Here is an 18,954-nt window from a genome sequence, read left to right on the forward strand (position 1 = left end):
TTAGCCGTGGTATATTGGCCATATACCACAAACCCGCGAGGTGCCATATTGCTATTATAAACGGGTTAGCAATGTAAAAATAAATGTTTTGTCATACCCGTGGTATACGGTCTGATATACCGGGGCTGTCAGCCAATCAGCATTCAGGGCGAGACCACCCAGTTTATAATTAACATTTAAAAGTGGTGTGGTCTGAATTGGGTAGTGAAAACCTAGGAGGTACAGTGGGGTCTTATCTCCTTGAAATCCCCTTCTTCTCCTTTACACGCCGCCACTAGTTGCCACAAAGTCAGAAGGCCTGCCTACTCGACCAATCAGATGAGGGAGTGTGATGACATGTATTCCGGTTTGTGGGAAAAGCCTAATTTTCGAAATGGCATATCTCGAGTTCAAGTTTGTGGACTAAATACATTCGGGAACAAGGATTGGCAACGTCATTAAAATTCATAACATTGAACAAGGACAAAAGTTTTGGGCAAAAGGGTAAGTTGTCTTTTCTTTTTTGATAACTAGTAAGAAGCTTTTGCTACTCATCTAAAATGAGATAGCTAGCGTAAGGGATTCCATTCCAAGCACAGAGTTATTCTATTTGATAGAGCAACGTTGTTAGTTTCCCTACAAGCCTTTCATTCTAATAGTAATATATCATTGTTGACCTTGTTGTTGACCAACAGATGCACAGCCTTTGGCAGGGAAAAAACTCAGTCTCCCATTCAATGGTGTTCCATTTCAAGTTGTGGGTACAATGACGTATGTATGCCACCAGGGGAAAGACAAACAAACAAAAGCCAAAGAGAAATATGCTGCTGAAATGAACAAGAAGGCAGGAAGTTCAAAGACAGATCTCCAAATCTCCTTTGTGGAGACTCAATGTGAAACAGAAATCAGTACAAGGGTCAGATTTCCAGCACCACTCTCTGTTTTGAAACCCCTCCGTAGGGGTACATATCAAACTGTATTCTTATCATGTAATTATGTGTATAAAAGTACCATGTATGTAAAGTGTATCAATAATGTACACTGAGTGTAGAAATCATTAAGGACACCTTCCTAATATTAAGTTGCACCCCCTCCCCCTTTTTGCCCTCAGAACAGCCTTAATTCATTAGAGCATGGACAAGGTGTTGAAAGCATTCCACAGGGATGCTGGCCCATGTTGACTCCAAGCTTCCCACAGTTGTGTCAAGTTGGCTGGATACATAAAGGAAACTGTTGAGCGTGGAAAACCCCAGCGGTGTTGCAGTTCTTGACACAAAGGTGTGCCTTGCACCTACTACCATACACCATTCAAAGGCACTTAAATCTTTTATCTTGCCCATTCACCCCCTTTAGCCAGCAGCATACCACCCTGTATCCCACTGCTGGCTTGCTGCAGAAGCTAAGCAGGGTTGGTCCTGGTTGGTCCCTAGATGGGAGACCAGATGCTGCTGGAAGTGGTGTTGGAGAGTCAGTAGGAGGCACCTTTTCCTCTGGTTTAAAAAAATGATCCCAATGCCCCAGGGCAGTGATTGTGTAGGGTTGCGTCTTTTGGATGGGACGTTAAACGGGTGTCCTGACTCTCTGTGGTCACTAAAGATCCCATGGCACTTATCGAAAGAGTAGGGGTGTTAACCCTGGTGTCCTGGCTAAATTCCTAACCTGACCCTCATATCATCACGGTCACCTAATCATCCCCAGGTTACAATTGGCTCATTCATCCCCCTCTTCTCCCCTGTGACTATTCACCAGGTCATTGCTGTAAAATGAGAATGTGTTCTCAGTCAATTTAGCTGGTTAAATAAAATGAAAAAACCTGTCTCCTCCCCTTCATCTACACTGATATGAAGTGGATTTAACAGGTGATATCAATAAGGGATCATAGCTTTCACCTGGATTCACCTGGTCAGTCCATGTCATAGAAAGAGCAGGTGTTCTTAATGTTTTGTACCAAATAGCTGTAAAAAAACAAAACATTTAAAACAATGTTACTTTTGTCTTCTGAAGTGGGGGGTGGATAGGACAATAAAATAAATACAAATGAATGTAAGTGGGGTCAGGGTGATGAGTTTCCCCTTAGACTGTAAAGAGCTTTGGGTGTCATGTAAGTCCAATCAATTGCAATTATTAAATGTTTTGTCATCTTCCATAGCTTCCATGCCTTTGTACAGAGATGGAAAATGGTACAAAATACCAAAAAGGTGGACTACAAGGCTATGCTATGTTAAATAAAGAAATTACTATAGTAAGTGCCTAGATGTCAAATACAGTAACAGGGTTGAAGTTTTAGTCTTAAATCAGCCAAAAAATGGCCAATTTCAAATATTTTAATTTCTGTGAACATTTCTATGAAACTGTATGTTTTACTTGTGGATTTGGAAAATTAAAAATCTAAAATCAAGATGGCAATTTGTTTGTTTACATGCCATTTCAAAAACAATGCAGATATTGGAGTAAAAATCTAAACGCAACATGCAACAATTTCAAAGATTTTACTGAGTTAAAGTTCATCAAAGGAAATAAATGCATTAGGCCCTAAACTATGGATTTCACATGACTGGGAATACTGATATGCCTCTGTTGGTCACAGATACCTTTAAAAAAGTAGGGCGTGGATTAGAAAACCACTCAGTATCTGGTGTGACCACCATTTGCATCATGCAGCGTGACACATAGAGATGATCAGTCTGTTGATTGTGGCCTGTGGAATGTTATCTCACTTCTCAATGGCTGTGCGATGTTGCTGGATATTGGTGGGAACTGGAACATGCTGTTGTACACGTTGATCCAGAGCATCCCAAACATGCTCAATGGGTGACATATCTGGTGAGTATGCAGGCAATGGACTGGGACATTTTCCTTGCGACATGGGTCCGTGCATTATCATGCTGAAACATGAGGTGATGGCGGATGAATGGCACGACAATGGGCCTAAGGATCTTGACACAGTATGAGCTTTCCTGAGACGGTTTCCAATAGTTTGTGCAGAAATTATTGGGTTGTTCAAAACCACAGTTTCATCAGCTGTCCGAGTGGCTGGTCTCAGACGATCCAGCAGGTGAAAAAGCCAGATGTGGAGGTCCCGGGCTGGCGTGGTTACAAGTGGTCTGTGGTTGTGAGGCGGGTTGGACGTACTACCAAATTCTCTAAAATGACTCTGGTGGACATTCATGCCAATTGCAGGCTCCCTCAAAATGTATGTGGTATTGTGTTGTGTGACAAAACAATGCATTTTAGAGTGGCCTTTTATTGTCCCCAGCACAAGGTACACCTGTGTAATGATCATGCTGTTTAATGAGCTTCTGGATATGCAACACCTATCAGGTGGATGGATTATCTTGGCAAAGGAGAAATGCTCACTAACAGGGATGTAAACAAATTTGTGCACAAAATTTGAGAGAAATAAGCTTTTTGTGCGTATGGAAAATGTCTGGGATCTTTCATTTCAGCTTTCAACATGGGACCAACACTTTACATGTTGCGTTTATATTTTTGTTAAGTATATTTCGTTTAAGACAAATAACTATGAGTAAGGGCAAACATCATTATAAGCTTGCAAGCGGAGTTTGAATAAGACATCCGATTACCACTTTGCATTTAGAACGGTGGTCATTTATTATCTGTAATAAAACCAACATCATTGATGGATCACTAGATAAAATAAATGCATGTCTCTCGTCATAGGTGTCATCACACTCCCTCATCTGATTGGTCGACCCTTCTGACTTTGTGGCTGTAGTAACTAGTGAGGACCTCTTTCTGCCTGTTAACTCTGTCTCCCCCTAGTGGCCCAGCTGCGCCCTGCCTGCCAGCAGGTCTACAACCTGTTCCACCCAGCCGACCCCTCGGCCTCGCGCCTGGAGCCCCTCCTGGAGAAGAAGTTCCACCTCCTGCCCCCTTTCAATGTTCCCCGGTACACACGCTTCCCCCTGGGGGACGGCAACTCCGCTCTACTGGGTGAGCACACTGGACTGAGTGCTGGAAACGTGTACACACACACACACACACACACACACACACACACACACACACACACACACACCCACACACACACACACACACACACACACACACACACACACACTCTTGTACCTGTATGAGCATATAACTGTTGTGTATTTATATGCAAAGAAAAATGTACACATTTTGTTACATTCATAGGTTATATAACCCGTGTTTTGATTATCCGTTGGGGACTCTGTGTGATGTAACAGGGTGTGTAGAAACTGACAAATGTGATGGATTATGTAGTTAGTTTTCTTTCCCACAAGGTATGTCTCTGAGACATTTTGCCAGTGGTCTGAGGATTGCTATTAGAGGCCGGAAAGTCCTTTAAGTTAAGAAAAATGTAACATTTTTCTATTGTTTGTGCTTCAAGTCTTTGTGAAGCAATGTTCTCATCTATATGTTTTCATGGTGCTGCTGGTTTCTGTTGTGGCTGGCTAGCCCTTACAGTAGAGTAACCTTACAGGCTACACTGCACCCTTTCTGTTTAAGTAGGGCTCAATGATACACTATTATTCTGCTATTCAAGAAGTAATGCTTGAGACTCAATCTCTCCTTTGCTGATAGTCTTTTCCATTCATGGATATCCTTTAATCAGCAAGAGCAGCAAGGGAAGTGCTAGTTGTGAATGGCTACTAGCTGGGATTCTTTTTATCTTAGATATGATATAATAGATTGTTAAGTAATATAATGATCATTTTGATCTAATGAGCTGTCAGTCCATATCCTCAGGTTTACTGTACAGAAAGTCTTAAAGACGAATTTTGGTTTGTTGATCAGTGTGTGCTGAGGTACATTTAAATATGAGTTAGAGTCAGCCGAGACTGAATTAGAATCCAATAACAGCATTACCCTTCTAGTGCACACTTTAGCTGTACTCTAGAACCTGTTGTTGCCTTAGTTACTGCTACTGCAGTATTTCCTGGGCTTGACTCGCCTTTGCTGTCTTTTCTGTGTCTTCATTGTCTCCTTTTCTCCTCCTCTCTGGGCCTCCTTCCCCATCTCTGCAAAACCTGCCCCCTTCCCCTGACCCCCCTGCCCCCTCCCCTCTGAACCCCCACCTCCCCCTCTAGTGGAGACAGTCCAGAGCAACCCTCAGCTCCTGCTCGATACTGGGCCCTCCCTCTCTTTCCGCTGTCAGGAGCCCATCAGCGAGACCTGCATCCCTGTGCCGGTGCTAAACTGGCAGGAGGGCTCCCTCAAGGCCACACCTGCTGTTCTGGAGTGTGTGTAGCGTCTCCTCTTCACCTCTCGGGGGGAAGTCTCTCACTCTGTGTCGTACACGTGTATTTTTGTGTTAGTTGCAGTTCCACCTTCCCTTTCCACACTGACTGTGTCTGTGTGTATATGTTTTCAGACCCTTACCAAAACTGGTGCATGAAAATGCTGTGAGAATGTTACCCCAGTCAAGAGTTGGGGTCACATTACTGACTGTTCCAGGTCAAACATGTCCTGCATGACATGTCCTGCCCTGTTTCTGCAGTATTCAGTCCATTACCTTTATTATAGCTCATTAGCATGGCTCTCAGAGCCTGTCTGTTTACACTATCTCTACGAAAATGAGGTCATTTTGCTAATCAAAACATAATAGTCATTATTGTTGTTTGCATTTTAGTGATTTAGAGAGACAGCAATGCCTGCACAGTGAATTATTCAGATAGGTACTTGTAGGAACCCTTGACCTGGAAGAGTCTGTCCTTGTTTTGCTGTGTTGTGCTTGCTGTTACCATCAATTATTAATGTTCTTTGTAATGGTATGAAAATATGGTACCACTACCTGCATTCATTGTTGTGATGTGGTTTCTTTGCTGCTGCAGCATCTCCTTAACGACAAATACAAGCGTTGGGGAGTGTGTAAAGGTGATAGGCAAATGTTTCCATATAAGCCATAACACTGTGACTAGAGAACTATCTTCTCCTAGTGGGTGATTTTGCCAAATCGGAGACTTGGAAGCTATACTGACTGTGTTGCTCAGATGTCTGCTTGAAACATGTAACCCTGCCCCTTGCATTGTAATTGTGTATCCTTGTGGTCAATATCGTATCTCCTGACCTTTCTGTTACATGTTGATTACACATACTAAATGGAACTGTTATCACCTTAGTGATACATGCTAATAATAATCCAGCTAATCATTTGACAGACATTAAACCTGTTGAGACATAGTAATGTGTATTCATCAGAACACTATTTGACCACTCACTGATTGTCACAGAAATCTGACGTTGGTTCCTGCTGGTTTCACACCCACTAAAACCATGGCCTGGCCCATCACATTTCTTGGATGCAAACCCCTTCCTTCTCATCCTGTTACCTCCCTGTTCATCCACCTCTCCTCTTGTCTATGTCTAATGGGATATCCTTGTTTCGGCTCAATAGCGGATTTTGTTCAGTCTCATGGTGGTGTCTTCATGGACAGTTCGTACCCCTCCTCCCCCGTTACGGGCCCCCACTGCCGGGGCCTGCGGAGGGCCAGTGAGGTCAGCATTGCCAGCCAGGTCTCAGGAATGGCAGACAGTTACACTGCCACCAACATAGCCAACAGTAAGTGTTCTCCTTACCACAAGTATCTCTCTCTCTCTCACTCACACTGCTCCATCTCAATTAACTCCTCTTTCAGTCAATCTCTTCTCTAGATTCTCTCTCTCTCTCTCTCTCTCTCACTCACTCACTCACTCACTCACTCACTCACTCACTCACTCACACACTCACACACTGCTCCATCTCAACTCCTCCTTCAGTCAATCGCTTCTCACTCACTCACTCACTCACTCACTCACTCACTCACTCACTCACTCACTCACTCACTCACTCACTCACTCACTCACTCACTCACTCACACACACTGCTCTATCTCAATTCCTCTTTCACTCTTCTCTAGTCTTTCTCTCTATTTCTCCTTTCTTGCTCGTCCTACTTCACTCCTTCATTCTCATCCCAATCTTCTCTCTCTCTGATTCTCACCCTCCTTACTCACACTCTGCACACATCACTCAGTGCGCCGGATCCCGAGCAGCTCTGTAGTGACCCAGTTGTGCCTGCATTCACAGAATAACCACTTAGTTATCTGCTAGCTCAGCTCCAACACATTACGACACCTGTGATGGATTACACTGCTCTAAGCCCCTTCATCAGAGAGGGAGCAAAACATCACCACAGACATATCCATTGTTCAAATTCAATGTGCCAGAAGATTAAAACATGACTACTGAAGAAGCAAAAGCTCACGTCCTGTCACTGCGTGTTCGTCCTACTCTGAGCCATTGTTTGAATGTAAATGCAAAGGAGGAGTTCTGCATTTATTTAATGTGTTTGCAATGCATGTAAAGAGACCCTGTTTCACTGATTCATTCCTGCATTGTTCGCACCTTGTCACACTGTCTACCCAGATGCCCAAGCTTCTTTTGTGTTTGATGTAAAGAAGAATGTCTCCCAAAGTCTGGCTTTCCCTTGTAATCTCTGTCTGAAGTGGATATGTCCTAAATAAGGACCCATAACACAGCTTTCAAACATTTACTAACGTTCTACTCAGTTGGGAGGTTGTAATAGTGCGTTGATGAGGTCATTTCCAGTCATTGAAAGAATTGCTCATTGCTTGTCAAAAGCAAGTGCCATGGAATGCTTTTGTCGCTGTTCAGAAATGCAACAGAATGGAATATACACACACAAAATAAGTATGAAAATGGGTTTTGTCAAAGATAATTCTAACCTTCCTTTTCAGTTTATATGAGGACCAGTCGGACACTTAATTGATTACTTTGTTTTGAAGCCAGTTTCAGGTTGTGAATGCAGCTTGTAGCAGAAGTACTTTACACATGTTTGCAAACTGGAATTAACTGCACTATAAGATACAGTACTCGACAGTATGAAAACAATTCCTTTTGACATGATCTATCATTCATTTTCACATGGTTTTTCTTTTTGTTTTGTTTCCCATAGCACAAGCATGCCAAATTAACCAAACCAAAAACTCCCTTTGGGACAAAGCCTTTTGTCCCAAATCGCCCTGACATCACAAACCAAATTCTCCCTGAGCAGCCCCATCAAGTCCCCTAGAAAAGAAAGGAGTGACCCAGTCCCAGGAACTACCAATACAGATCCAGGAAATGGGCCACAACTAGACATAGAGACCCAGAAGCCAACATAGGTGTGAGCCCCTGTGGCTCTGGTCAGTTAGAGAGACACTTGTCAGCTGGCCTGGAGTATGCCATATATGACCTGGTCTCCCTGGACTCAGGCAGAAGGGGATCAGGGTATTCTTATAAAACACTGGACCCTATCAACTATGTACCAAATCCAGGCTCAGCCTACTACTGACTTCTCTTATGGGAAATCCTAATATATTGGACAATCAATCTCTTTTTAACATTGTTCTTGTCTACCAGAGATTTCTCTCAGCTTTTCTCGGTTTATTCCTTTCTGTTTCTATGACGATCCTGTTTCCTGGTGGACTATGTTTTTTGAATAAAGCACAGTCCCATTAACTTCACAAACCAGACCGGTAAGAGAGACCCTGAACATACTGAGATGATATTTTGACTTTAAAAGTGTAACATACCCATCATCCAAATGATATAGCCGGAAGGCTACTTGCCCAACTGCCCAGGGTCTGCCTCACAGTTGACACCATTCAACATAGGCACGTTTGTGATCAGTCCACAAGAATAAATGGTTATTCAGATATTTGTGCCCTAGCCTGTTCTGGAGGCAAACATTAATTCATCAGTGACAGTCCCAGTGTGAATCCACTTAGTGAAGTTTTATTTGGCAAAATCATTGAACAGATGTCTTTATAATCCCATCGTCCCTTTTCTTCATATTTAATACAAATAACTGCTGGTTTGTTGCTATTTACGTTGACTCGTGTCTTGAACCAACTTTAACAATGTAAATATTGCATAACAATGGTTCTCTTCCTTATCTATATGTATTTCAACAGTAACAATCTTCAACTCCTGCCTTACTTCCCTTATAGCTGAGGAACTGCTGTGGACGATCTGGGCTTTGATAGTGGTTTATGATTGAGTACAGCCTTCAATACAGCCAAACGGTTTATGGTTGAACTTTTCCAGGGGTGTGTATTGGGATGTTTTGCCCCTCTGTCTTACTCACAATGCAACCATGCCACCCCACCCCTACCCATGTACCCCCTCTCACCATGCAGTCGCAGCCCGTTGGTGGGGCACCAAGCGTGTGGACTTTGCCTTGTACTGCCCTGATGCCCTGACAGCCTTCCCCACAGTGGCACTACCGCACCTCTTCCATGCATCCTACTGGGAGTCCACTGATGTAGTGTCCTTCCTGCTGCGACAGGTGAGCTCACCCCATAATCTTCCATGGCCTGTGCTTCTGGCCCCCTTTAAAATGTACACTAGTGTGGCTATGGTGAGTATGTGTGGTGTCATCTATATGTTTATTTTAGGTTATGAGACATGAAAACTCCAGCATACTGGAGCTGGATGGTAAGGAGGTGTCAGAGTTCACTCCATCTAAACCCCGGGAGAAGTGGCTCAGGAAGAGAACCCACGTCAAGATCAGGGTACAGTCTGCTGCTGCAGCTAGAACAGTGTTGACCACTTGAAGAGATTCACTCTTGCTAACACTGTAATTGTGTCTCAATCTATTCATGTGTGTGAATTTCTTTGACAGAATGTGACAGCCAATCATCGTGTAAACGATGCAGTGTTCACAGAAGGTGGGCTGCAGATCGTGACTGGCCGCTTCATGTACGGACCTCTGGACATGGTCACACTGACTGGGGAGAAGGTAGGCTCTCTCTCTCAGCAATCAGTATGATCATTTTCCATTACAACAATGCAAACAGTGGGTTTGTAACACACAAAGTCCTATATATAAATGTACTTATCCCTCCATCCACCTTATCCCTATGTACTTAACTCTCCATCCACCTTATCCCTATGTACTTATCCTTCCATCCATGAGTCTTATCTGTATTTGTTTTCAATTCAAAATACGCTACATGTATGTGTGCATCTTCAATGTGTTTGTGTTCAAAGTGGTTGTGTATCTATCTCTATGTTGGTCCTTTGTAGTTCAGTTGGTAGAGCATGGCGCTTGTAACGCCAGGGTAATGGGTTTGATTCCCGGGACCAGCCATATGTAAAACGGATGCACGCTTGACTGTAAGTCGCTTTGGATAAAAGCGTCTGCTAAATGGCATATACAGTACATATTATGTTTACAGGTGGACATCCACATCATGACCCAGCCCCCGTCTGGAGACTGGGTGTACTTTGACACGGAGCTGACCAACAGCAGTGGCCGCGTTTCCTTCATCATCCCAGAGAGCAAACGGCTGGGGGTTGGCGTCTATCCGGTCAAACTGGTGGTCAGGTGAGTGGCATCTATGGCATGCTCTTCTATGGTCTCTTTCAGCCAATCCAGTCCTGAGGCTTCAGAAATGGTGCCCCCTGTTTTTGGAGGGTTTTAGGTGACTCTGTCCAAAAACACTTACATCTCTTTATTTATTCTGTTCCTCTGCCTCTTTATTTCTTTCCAATTGTCTCTGTCTCTTCTCCTCTATCTTCCAATTGTTTTGTGTCCTATCACCGACAGGGGGGATCACACATTTGCAGACAGCTACCTGACAGTGCTTCCCCATGGGACAGAGTTTGTTGTGTTCAGTATAGACGGCTCATTCGCTGCCAGCGTGTCCATCATGGGGAGCGATCCCAAAGTTCGAGCCGGAGCAGTCGATGTGGTCAGGTAACATGCACCTGGCATCACCTGGGATTGGACAGTCATAAGCATCTGCCAAAATTATTTCTGTCTCTATAACCCGTTGTGTAGCACTCTCTCCACTCTTTCTTATAGCGTTTGATTTCTTTCCAGGCACTGGCAGGACCTGGGCTATCTGATCGTCTATGTGACGGGGCGTCCAGACATGCAGAAGCAGAGAGTGGTGGCCTGGCTGTCTCAGCATAACTTCCCCCATGGCATCGTCTCCTTCTGTGATGGCCTGGTCCACGACCCACTCAGACACAAAGCCAACTTCCTCAAGTCACTCATGGAGGTGAGGATGGCAGTGGGGGTTGGGTGGTGGGTTTGTTGAGGGTACTGGAGTGGGTAACAGAGGCTGGGGGTAGGTTCAGGAGTAGGTGAGGGTTAAGGGGAATGGTGCAGAAGACAATGAAGGGAGAGGAGATGATTGAAGAGATATACGTTTTCTTGGTCCGAATTTATCGATGACACTTGATTCGCTGGTTCCACAGGCTCACATGAAGATCTTTGCTTGTTACGGTTCTACCAAAGACATCGCGGTCTACACCTCCATCGGCCTCTCTCCCTCCCAGATCTACATTATTGGCCGATCCTCCAAGAAGATGCAAGCTCAGTGCCAGGTACGATACACATGCACTGACTTTTTAGTTTAGTCCTGGTCCTCTAGTTTACCATATGCAGCACTTCATTACATTATATGACTGTCTCTTTCCCTGCCTGTCCCAACAGTTCATTACAGAGGGCTATGCGACCCACCTCTCTCAGCTGGAGTACAACCAGCGCTCCCGGCCAGCAAAGACTAGCAGTTCCCGTATGGTCCTACGGAAAGGCAGCTTTGGTCTGGGTGCAAACAGCGACTTCCTACGGAAGCGGAACCACCTGCTGCGCACCATCTCCGCCCAGCCGACCTCCAGCTTGCCCAGCGGCAGCGGCCACAGTAGACCAGAGCGCACACAGAGCCAGTCAGACAGCCACAGCCAGCATGGCCCTGGACCAGCCCAGCGCAGCATGAGCATTACAGCAGGCTGCTGGGGCCGCAGTGGCAGCACCAAGCTGGAGCCTGGGGTGTTCAACCCAAAGTAGGAGGATGAAATTGAGCAAGGACAAAGGTGATGAGGAAATGGAAAAACTGCAGAAAGAGAAATTCAAGAAAGGAAGATTGAGATGACCAGAGAATAATTTAAAGACAAGGGAGAGTGAGATGCTGGTCGTAGGTTTTCAAAGCTCTAAATACAGAGACAGGAAGAAGAATGAAAGAATACATGCGGTAAACATGTCAATGGAACTTGGGGAAAGCGCAAGGACGCCGTCATTGGCACCTATTCAAAATAAGCTGCATAATATATAAATATCTGATAAATGCTAACTCCGGTTCATATAGCTGGTAGTAAAGCTAGCCATATGGAAATTGTTGGTGGTAATTTAAGTCGTTTTTAAGTGTAATGCTTGGTGACGATGACATAAACATGTATTGGGGTTGACATCCATAGAAGCATTATACTCCAAATGATAAACTGGGTGGTTTGAGCCCTGAATGCTGATTGGCTAACAGCCTTGTATATTTAACCTTTATTTAACTAGGCAAGTCAGTTAAGAACAAATTCTTATTTACAGTGGGTAAACTGCCTTGTTCAGGGGCAGAACGACAGATTTTTACCATGTCAGCTCGGGGATTCGATCTAGCAACCTTTCGATTACTGGCCCACTAGGCTACCTGCCACCCCGGTATATCAGACCGTATACCACGGGTAAGACAAAATATTTATTGTAACTGCTCTAATTACGTTGGTAACCAGTTTATAATAGCAATAAGGCACCTCAGGAGTTTGTGTTATATGGCCAATATACCACGGTTAAGGACTGTCCAGGCATTCCACGTTGCGTCGTGCATAAGAACAGCCCTTAGCCGTGGTATATTGGCCATATACAGTTGAAGTTGTAAGTTTACATACACCTTAGCCAAATACATTTAAACTCAGTTTTTCACAATTCCTGACATTTAATCCTAGTAAAAATTCCCTGTCTTAGGTCAGTTAGGATCACCACTTTATTTTAAGAATGTGAAATGTTACAATAATAGTAGAGAGAATGATTTATTTCAGCTTTTATTTCTTTCATCGCATTCCCAGTGGGTCAAAAGTTTGCATACACTCAATTAGTATTTGGTAGCATTGCCTATAAATTGTTTAACTTGGGTCAAACGTTTCGGGTAGCCTTCCACAAGCTTCCCACAATAAGTTGGGTGACTTTTGGCCCATTCCTCCTGACAGAGCTGGTGTAACTGAGTCAGGTTTGTAGGCCTCCTTGCTGGCACATGCTTTTTCAGTTCTGCCCACCAATCGTCTATAGGATTGAGGTCAGGGCTTTGTGATGGCCACTCCAATACCTAGACTTTGTTGTCCTTAAGGCATTTTGCCACAACTTTGGAAGTATGCTTGTCCATTTCAAAGACCCATTTGCGACCAAGCTTTAACTTCCTGACTGATGTCTTGAAATGTTGCTTCAATATATCCACATCATTTTCCTCCCTCATGATGATGCCATCTATTTTGTGAAGTGCACCAGTCCCTCATGCAGTAAAGCACCCCCACAACATGATGCTGCCACCCCTGTGCTTCATGGTTGGGATGGTGTTCTTCGGCTTGCAGGCCTCCCCCTTTTCCCTCCAAACATAACACTGGTCATTATGGCCAAACAGTTGATTTTTGTTTCATCAGACCAGAGGACATTTCTCCAAAAAGTACAAACTTTGTCCCCATGTGCAGTTGCAAACCGTAGTCTGGCTTTTTTTATGGCTGAGCGGCCTTTCAGGTTATGTCGATATAGGACTTGTTTTACTGTGGATATAGATACTTTTGTACCTGTTTCCTCCAGCATATTCACGAAGTCCTTTGCTGTTGTTCTGGGATTGATTTGCACTTTACACACCAAAGTACACTCATCTCTAGGAGACAGAACGCGTCTCCTTCCTGAGCGGTATGACGGCTGCGTGGTCCCATGGTGTTTATACTTGCGTACTATTGTTTGTACAGATGAACGTGGTACCTTCAGGAGTTTGGAAATTGCTCCCAAGGATGAACCAGACTTGTGGAGTTCTACACTTTTTTTCTGAGATCTTGGCTGATTTCTTTTGATTTTCCCATGATGTCAAGCAAAGAGGCACTGAGTTTGAAGGTAGGCCTTGAAATACATCCACAGGTACACCTCCAATTGACTCAAATGATGTCAATTAGCCTATCAGAAGCTTCTAAAGCCATGACATAATTTTCTGGAATTTTCCAAGCTGTTTAAAGACAGTCAACTTAGTGTATGTAAACTTCTGACCCACTGGAATTGTGATACAGTGAATTATAAGTGAAATAATCTGTCTGTAAACAATTGTTGGAAAAATTACTTGTGTCATGCACAAAGTAGATGTCCTAACCGACTTGCCAAAACTATAGTTTGTTAAACAAGAAATTTGTGGAGTGGTTGACAAACCAGTTTTTTATGACTACAACCTAAGTGTATGTAAACTTACAATTTCAACTGTACCACACCCCCCTCGGGCCTTATTGCTTAATTTTACCCCAACATTGTGTGAAATAAATGTATAAACAATAGCATAAATGTAGGTTGATTTTGAGGAGATTGGGAAGGGGGGTTGTGTGCGTGGTGTTTCCAATGTTTTGGTCAAATTCCATTGATCTCTTTACCACATCTATACAGCATTGAAAACCTTTGGTGCTACGAACCAGTCTTTATTAAAGCAACACCATCAATATACCTGAATCAACAAAAACAACAACAGGAGGAGGCAATGTCTCTTTTTTCTTCGGACATTGATACAATGGAGAAAAGCCTTTTAAGAAGCATCTTATTTAAGCAAGGAACATGCATGCACAACACACAAACAAACCTCTGGCCAACAATAGGAAGAGACTCCTAAAGAAAGAGACTTGGACTGTTTCTGAGTTGCATATTGCTCTAGTTTTTATTTATCATATTCATCATATATGTCTTTAATACCATATCGATATACACAGTGTGTCTCCTGGACTCCAGCGTCCTCATGCTGCCAGTTTGGTTTAACTCCTGATAGATCCATGTCCCCCATCTCCCACCCTGGGTTATGCAGGTGGGTTGTATCCTCTCTGCACCATAACACAGTCTACAGTCTCCAGAACCACACACATACAGCCAAAATAGAATTATAGCAGTGTTTCAGCAGCTGCAATACTCTTAAATCTGTATACCAATTGCGCTTTGATTACAGTTGAGACCCCAATCATTGTCTGTTTTATCATACAGAACATGTTACATTATAGTCCACTGTAATCATTGCCTATACAACAAAGTATATTTATGTATATCACTTGCAGGGAAAACTTGTATCACTGTAAGGTGATGTGCCAAAGTAGGCAGTATGCTCAATTTACTACTGTACGTGAAGGGAGAAGCTGAATGGAAGATGTCTGTTGAGCCAGACTGAAACTGCTCTGTGGACCTTGTTTGGGTTGATTGATTGTATAGTTGAAGATAACCGAGGCTTGTATATAATATTGTATTATTGTATGGCGAGCTGAGGTCAGGCCTACCAAGGGGCAATTCTCTAATATCCTCTTCACACTGAGGAGATACACATTCAGGATACACATTTTCATTATTATTTAACAGGATACATAGGTATAAATGTATATATTCATTTTTTGTGAACAGAAAAACAATTGTTTTAGTTCTAACTACATAGTGTTTCATTTTTTATGTTTGTATCTCATGCAATCATCCGCAGCAGTCAATACACAGCAGGGGTATTTGCCTTGCATAGTATTGCATTTCTACCACATCGACTGAACATGCAAATGGCAAGATTTGTATTAATGTATCTGCTATCTTAATAATGTGTCATATGTTTATTATGATATACACTACATGACCAAATGTATGTTGACACCTGCTCGTCAAACATCTCATTCCAAAATCGTGGGCATTGATATGGAGTTGGTCCCCCCTTTGCTGCTATAATAGCCTCCATTGTTCTGGGAAGGCTTCCCACTTAACTGTTGGAACATTGCGTCCATTCAGCCACAAGAGCATTAGTGAGGTCGGGCACTGATGTTGGGCGATTAGGCCTGGCTCGCAGTCGGCGTTCGAATTCATCCCAAAGGTGTTCAATGGGGTTGAGTTTAGGGTTCTGTGCAGGCCAGTCAATTTCTTCCACACCGATCTCGACAAACCATTTCTATATGGACCTTGCTTTGTGCACGGGGGCATTGTCATGCTGAAACAGGAAAGGGCCTTCCCTAAACTGTTGCCACGAAGTTGGAAGCACAGAATTGTCTAGAATGTCATTGTATGTTGTAGCGTTAAGATTTCCTAAGGGGCCGATCCCAAACCATGAAAAACAGCCCCAGACCATTATTACTCCTCCACCAAACTTTACAGTTGGCACTATGCATTTGGGCAGGTAGCGTTCTCCTGACATCCGCCAAACCCAGATTCGTCCGTCTGACTGCCAGATAGTGAAGCGTGATTCATCACTCCAGAGTACGCGTTGCCACTGCTCCAGAGTCCAATGGTGGTGAGCTTTACACCACACCAGCCGACGCTTGGCATTGCGCATGGTGATTTTAGGCTTATGTGTGGCTGCTCAGCCATGGAAACGTATTTCATGAAGCTCCCGACGAACAGTTCTTGTCCTGACGTTGGTAGTGAGTGTTGCAATCGAGGACAGACAATTTTTACGCTCTACACGCTTCAGCACTCGGCGGCCCCGTTCTGTGAGCTTGTGTGGCCTACCACTTCGCGGCTGAGTCGTTGTTGCTCCTTGACGTTTCCCCTTCACAATAACAGCACTTACAGTTGACCGGAGCAGCTCTAGCAGGGCAGAAATTTGACGAACTGACTTGGCAATGTTTGTCTATGGAGATTGCATGGCTGTTTACTAAGTTTTCTACACCTGTCAGCTATGGGTATGGCTGAAATAGCCGAAGCCACTAATTTGAAGGGGTGTCCACATACTTTTGTATATATAGTGTATTTTGAAAGTCAATCACTTCCTGAGCTGTAAATGAGGCATTCAATGTTATTGAGCACGTAGACAATACTATTTAGGTTCAGTTGGGAGTTATTTGTTGAAGCCTCTGAAAAGTCTGTAGATATTTGTAAAAATCTGCTTTGGAAAGAAGGAGAGTTAAGATTTGTTCAATAATGTTGATTAATAAGTTAAGGTGATTAATCTTAGGTTTATTCATGCAAATGATGTTTACCTGTTTCAAAATTGTGTAGAACTATGACTGTAATGGACCACGGAGTACTGAAATGTTAGTGAGAAGGTGCAATATTACCCACAATCATGCCACAGCAGCAGATCCACCATATAGAAAGAATGCCACAATGCATTGACAATCAGTTAAGCAGGCACATGCAGCAGCAGAGACAGAACCTCGTGCTAACACACTCACAAAATGTCTAGGTGCCCTGTGATGAGACATACGGGTAGAAACATTTTCAAAGCACATGATGATCATAGCAAATTGTTTATACAAATGGGATCTTGGTTGAACGGTCATTACATTTCTGGCGTGATCCAGGGACAGCAAGGAAGACAGTGTGAGGGGTGTATTGGGAGGGAGGACCATCATGGTGAAGTGGGGTCCTCGCAATCCATACAGATTGCTCTGGTAGGGAATGAATGAGGCATCAGACTGTCTATAGCCCTGTTTATACCTGGTACTAACATGTGCCCCAAGTCCTGATCTGGTCCACATTCTGATTGTGCCCACATTTTCAGATGGGTGTAGACTATTAAAAGACACATTGTGATCAGATCTTCCTGACCCCCTCCGGAAGTAGTAAGGCACGCACTGTGTCTGGATATCGATCAAGTGAAAGCAGATATGGATGGTCAAACCATTTAAATCTTTATACCAGCCTCTAAAATCATTGCCAGGTAACACAAGTGACTTATGGCATCAGTAATTAAATGTAAAGAAACATTTAATTCATATTATTTTGAAAGAATATCTCTCAAATACTTCGCATACAGGGAGGCATCAGCTAATCTGGTAACCGTACAGAAACTAGAGCTGGGCGATATGGACAAAAATCTATATTATGATAAATTGACTAAATGATCACGATAAAGATAAATTGAATGATACGTTGAATGAAATGTATAAGCACCAGTAATTATTTTACCCTTTCAACTACCCCTACAACTTTGAATGTTATCAATTGTCCCATTAGCAATATTAGCAGACGGGCCTATTTCATTACAACTTCACATTCCTCTAGTAAAGGCTACTTATCGTTATCAGTAAAATGTCCTCGATAAACTGAAAATTATCGAAACCGACCATTTATCGTCCCAGCTCTAGTAGACATGACTAACCTTAATAAGAGTGATTGGATCATACAACTCACATGTTAGAGCAAGGTTTAAATGAGGCTATTGTGAACCCAATGTTCTAGAATACTTGCTTTACCACCAAATTCATCTCATACATATATGAGATCATGCTATTCCTGTCCATTGCCCTACAATAGGCATATTTCAGGGCGACCCAGAAGGCATTGCCCCAAATACACATGAACATGCAACAGGCATGGTAAAGGATGCAGTCAGTTGAGCTGGAAGGGCTTGTGTTTTGAAGCAATGCCGTTGTAACTGATACTTTGGGCTACGAGTCACTGTTCATGTGATATGCTTTTGACCTTTTTTTAAAGGTGGCACATAACTCTACGGGCAACCCAAATGGATTTATCTGTAGACAACTGAGTCTTTCTGTGCATCCTAACAGTGAAATTGGAGAAGACTGGTTAGCACATCCAGCTAAAAGAAAACATACACCCCTCTAACAATTATTACATGGCTGCTCTTTAAAGCATCGTCCTGCATCAGTCAACTGGACATTGACACCCCAAGAATGTAAAGATAGACATGTGCAATCATCAGTTAAACTCAGACACATCTGGACAAAGACATTCCTCATAGTTCTGCTACTGGCAGATGCAGATATTACCAGAGGCCTTACAGTACATTTCCCTTTTTGCCTTAAATGTTCTGTTTCAATGGTCTGACTCATGCCTCCATGGAATAATCCTCCAATAGAATTTGCTGTATGGTCACTGAAAGGGGCCATTATTTCCCAATGAGACTTTGGTGTGACTTGTGGTTGGTTGGTTTCATCCCCAGGGAAATAGTATAAATGTACATAGAGGAATATATTAAATAAAACTACTTGAACTCT

General features: G+C 43.2%; 1 protein-coding gene across 2 annotated transcripts in view; it reads left to right on the forward strand.

The window, feature by feature from the left end:
* Positions 1-11,968, forward strand: part of LOC115200170 (membrane-associated phosphatidylinositol transfer protein 2) — a 91,564-nt gene extending 79,596 nt beyond the window's left edge. For both annotated transcript variants that reach the window (XM_029762982.1, XM_029762983.1), the window contains 11 exons: positions 3,763-3,933; positions 5,055-5,207; positions 6,362-6,526; positions 9,147-9,295; positions 9,405-9,521; positions 9,632-9,748; positions 10,188-10,336; positions 10,559-10,708; positions 10,835-11,015; positions 11,215-11,343; positions 11,453-11,968. In XM_029762982.1, coding sequence (XP_029618842.1) covers positions 3,763-3,933; positions 5,055-5,207; positions 6,362-6,526; positions 9,147-9,295; positions 9,405-9,521; positions 9,632-9,748; positions 10,188-10,336; positions 10,559-10,708; positions 10,835-11,015; positions 11,215-11,343; positions 11,453-11,806 — 1,835 coding nt within the window. In that variant the 3' untranslated portion in view covers positions 11,807-11,968. The remainder of the gene's footprint in view (positions 1-3,762; positions 3,934-5,054; positions 5,208-6,361; positions 6,527-9,146; positions 9,296-9,404; positions 9,522-9,631; positions 9,749-10,187; positions 10,337-10,558; positions 10,709-10,834; positions 11,016-11,214; positions 11,344-11,452) is intronic.
* The last annotated feature ends 6,986 nt before the right edge of the window (positions 11,969-18,954 follow it).

Source organism: Salmo trutta, chromosome 9, assembly GCF_901001165.1.
Source record: "Salmo trutta chromosome 9, fSalTru1.1, whole genome shotgun sequence".
NCBI classification, from domain to species: domain Eukaryota; kingdom Metazoa; phylum Chordata; class Actinopteri; order Salmoniformes; family Salmonidae; genus Salmo; species Salmo trutta.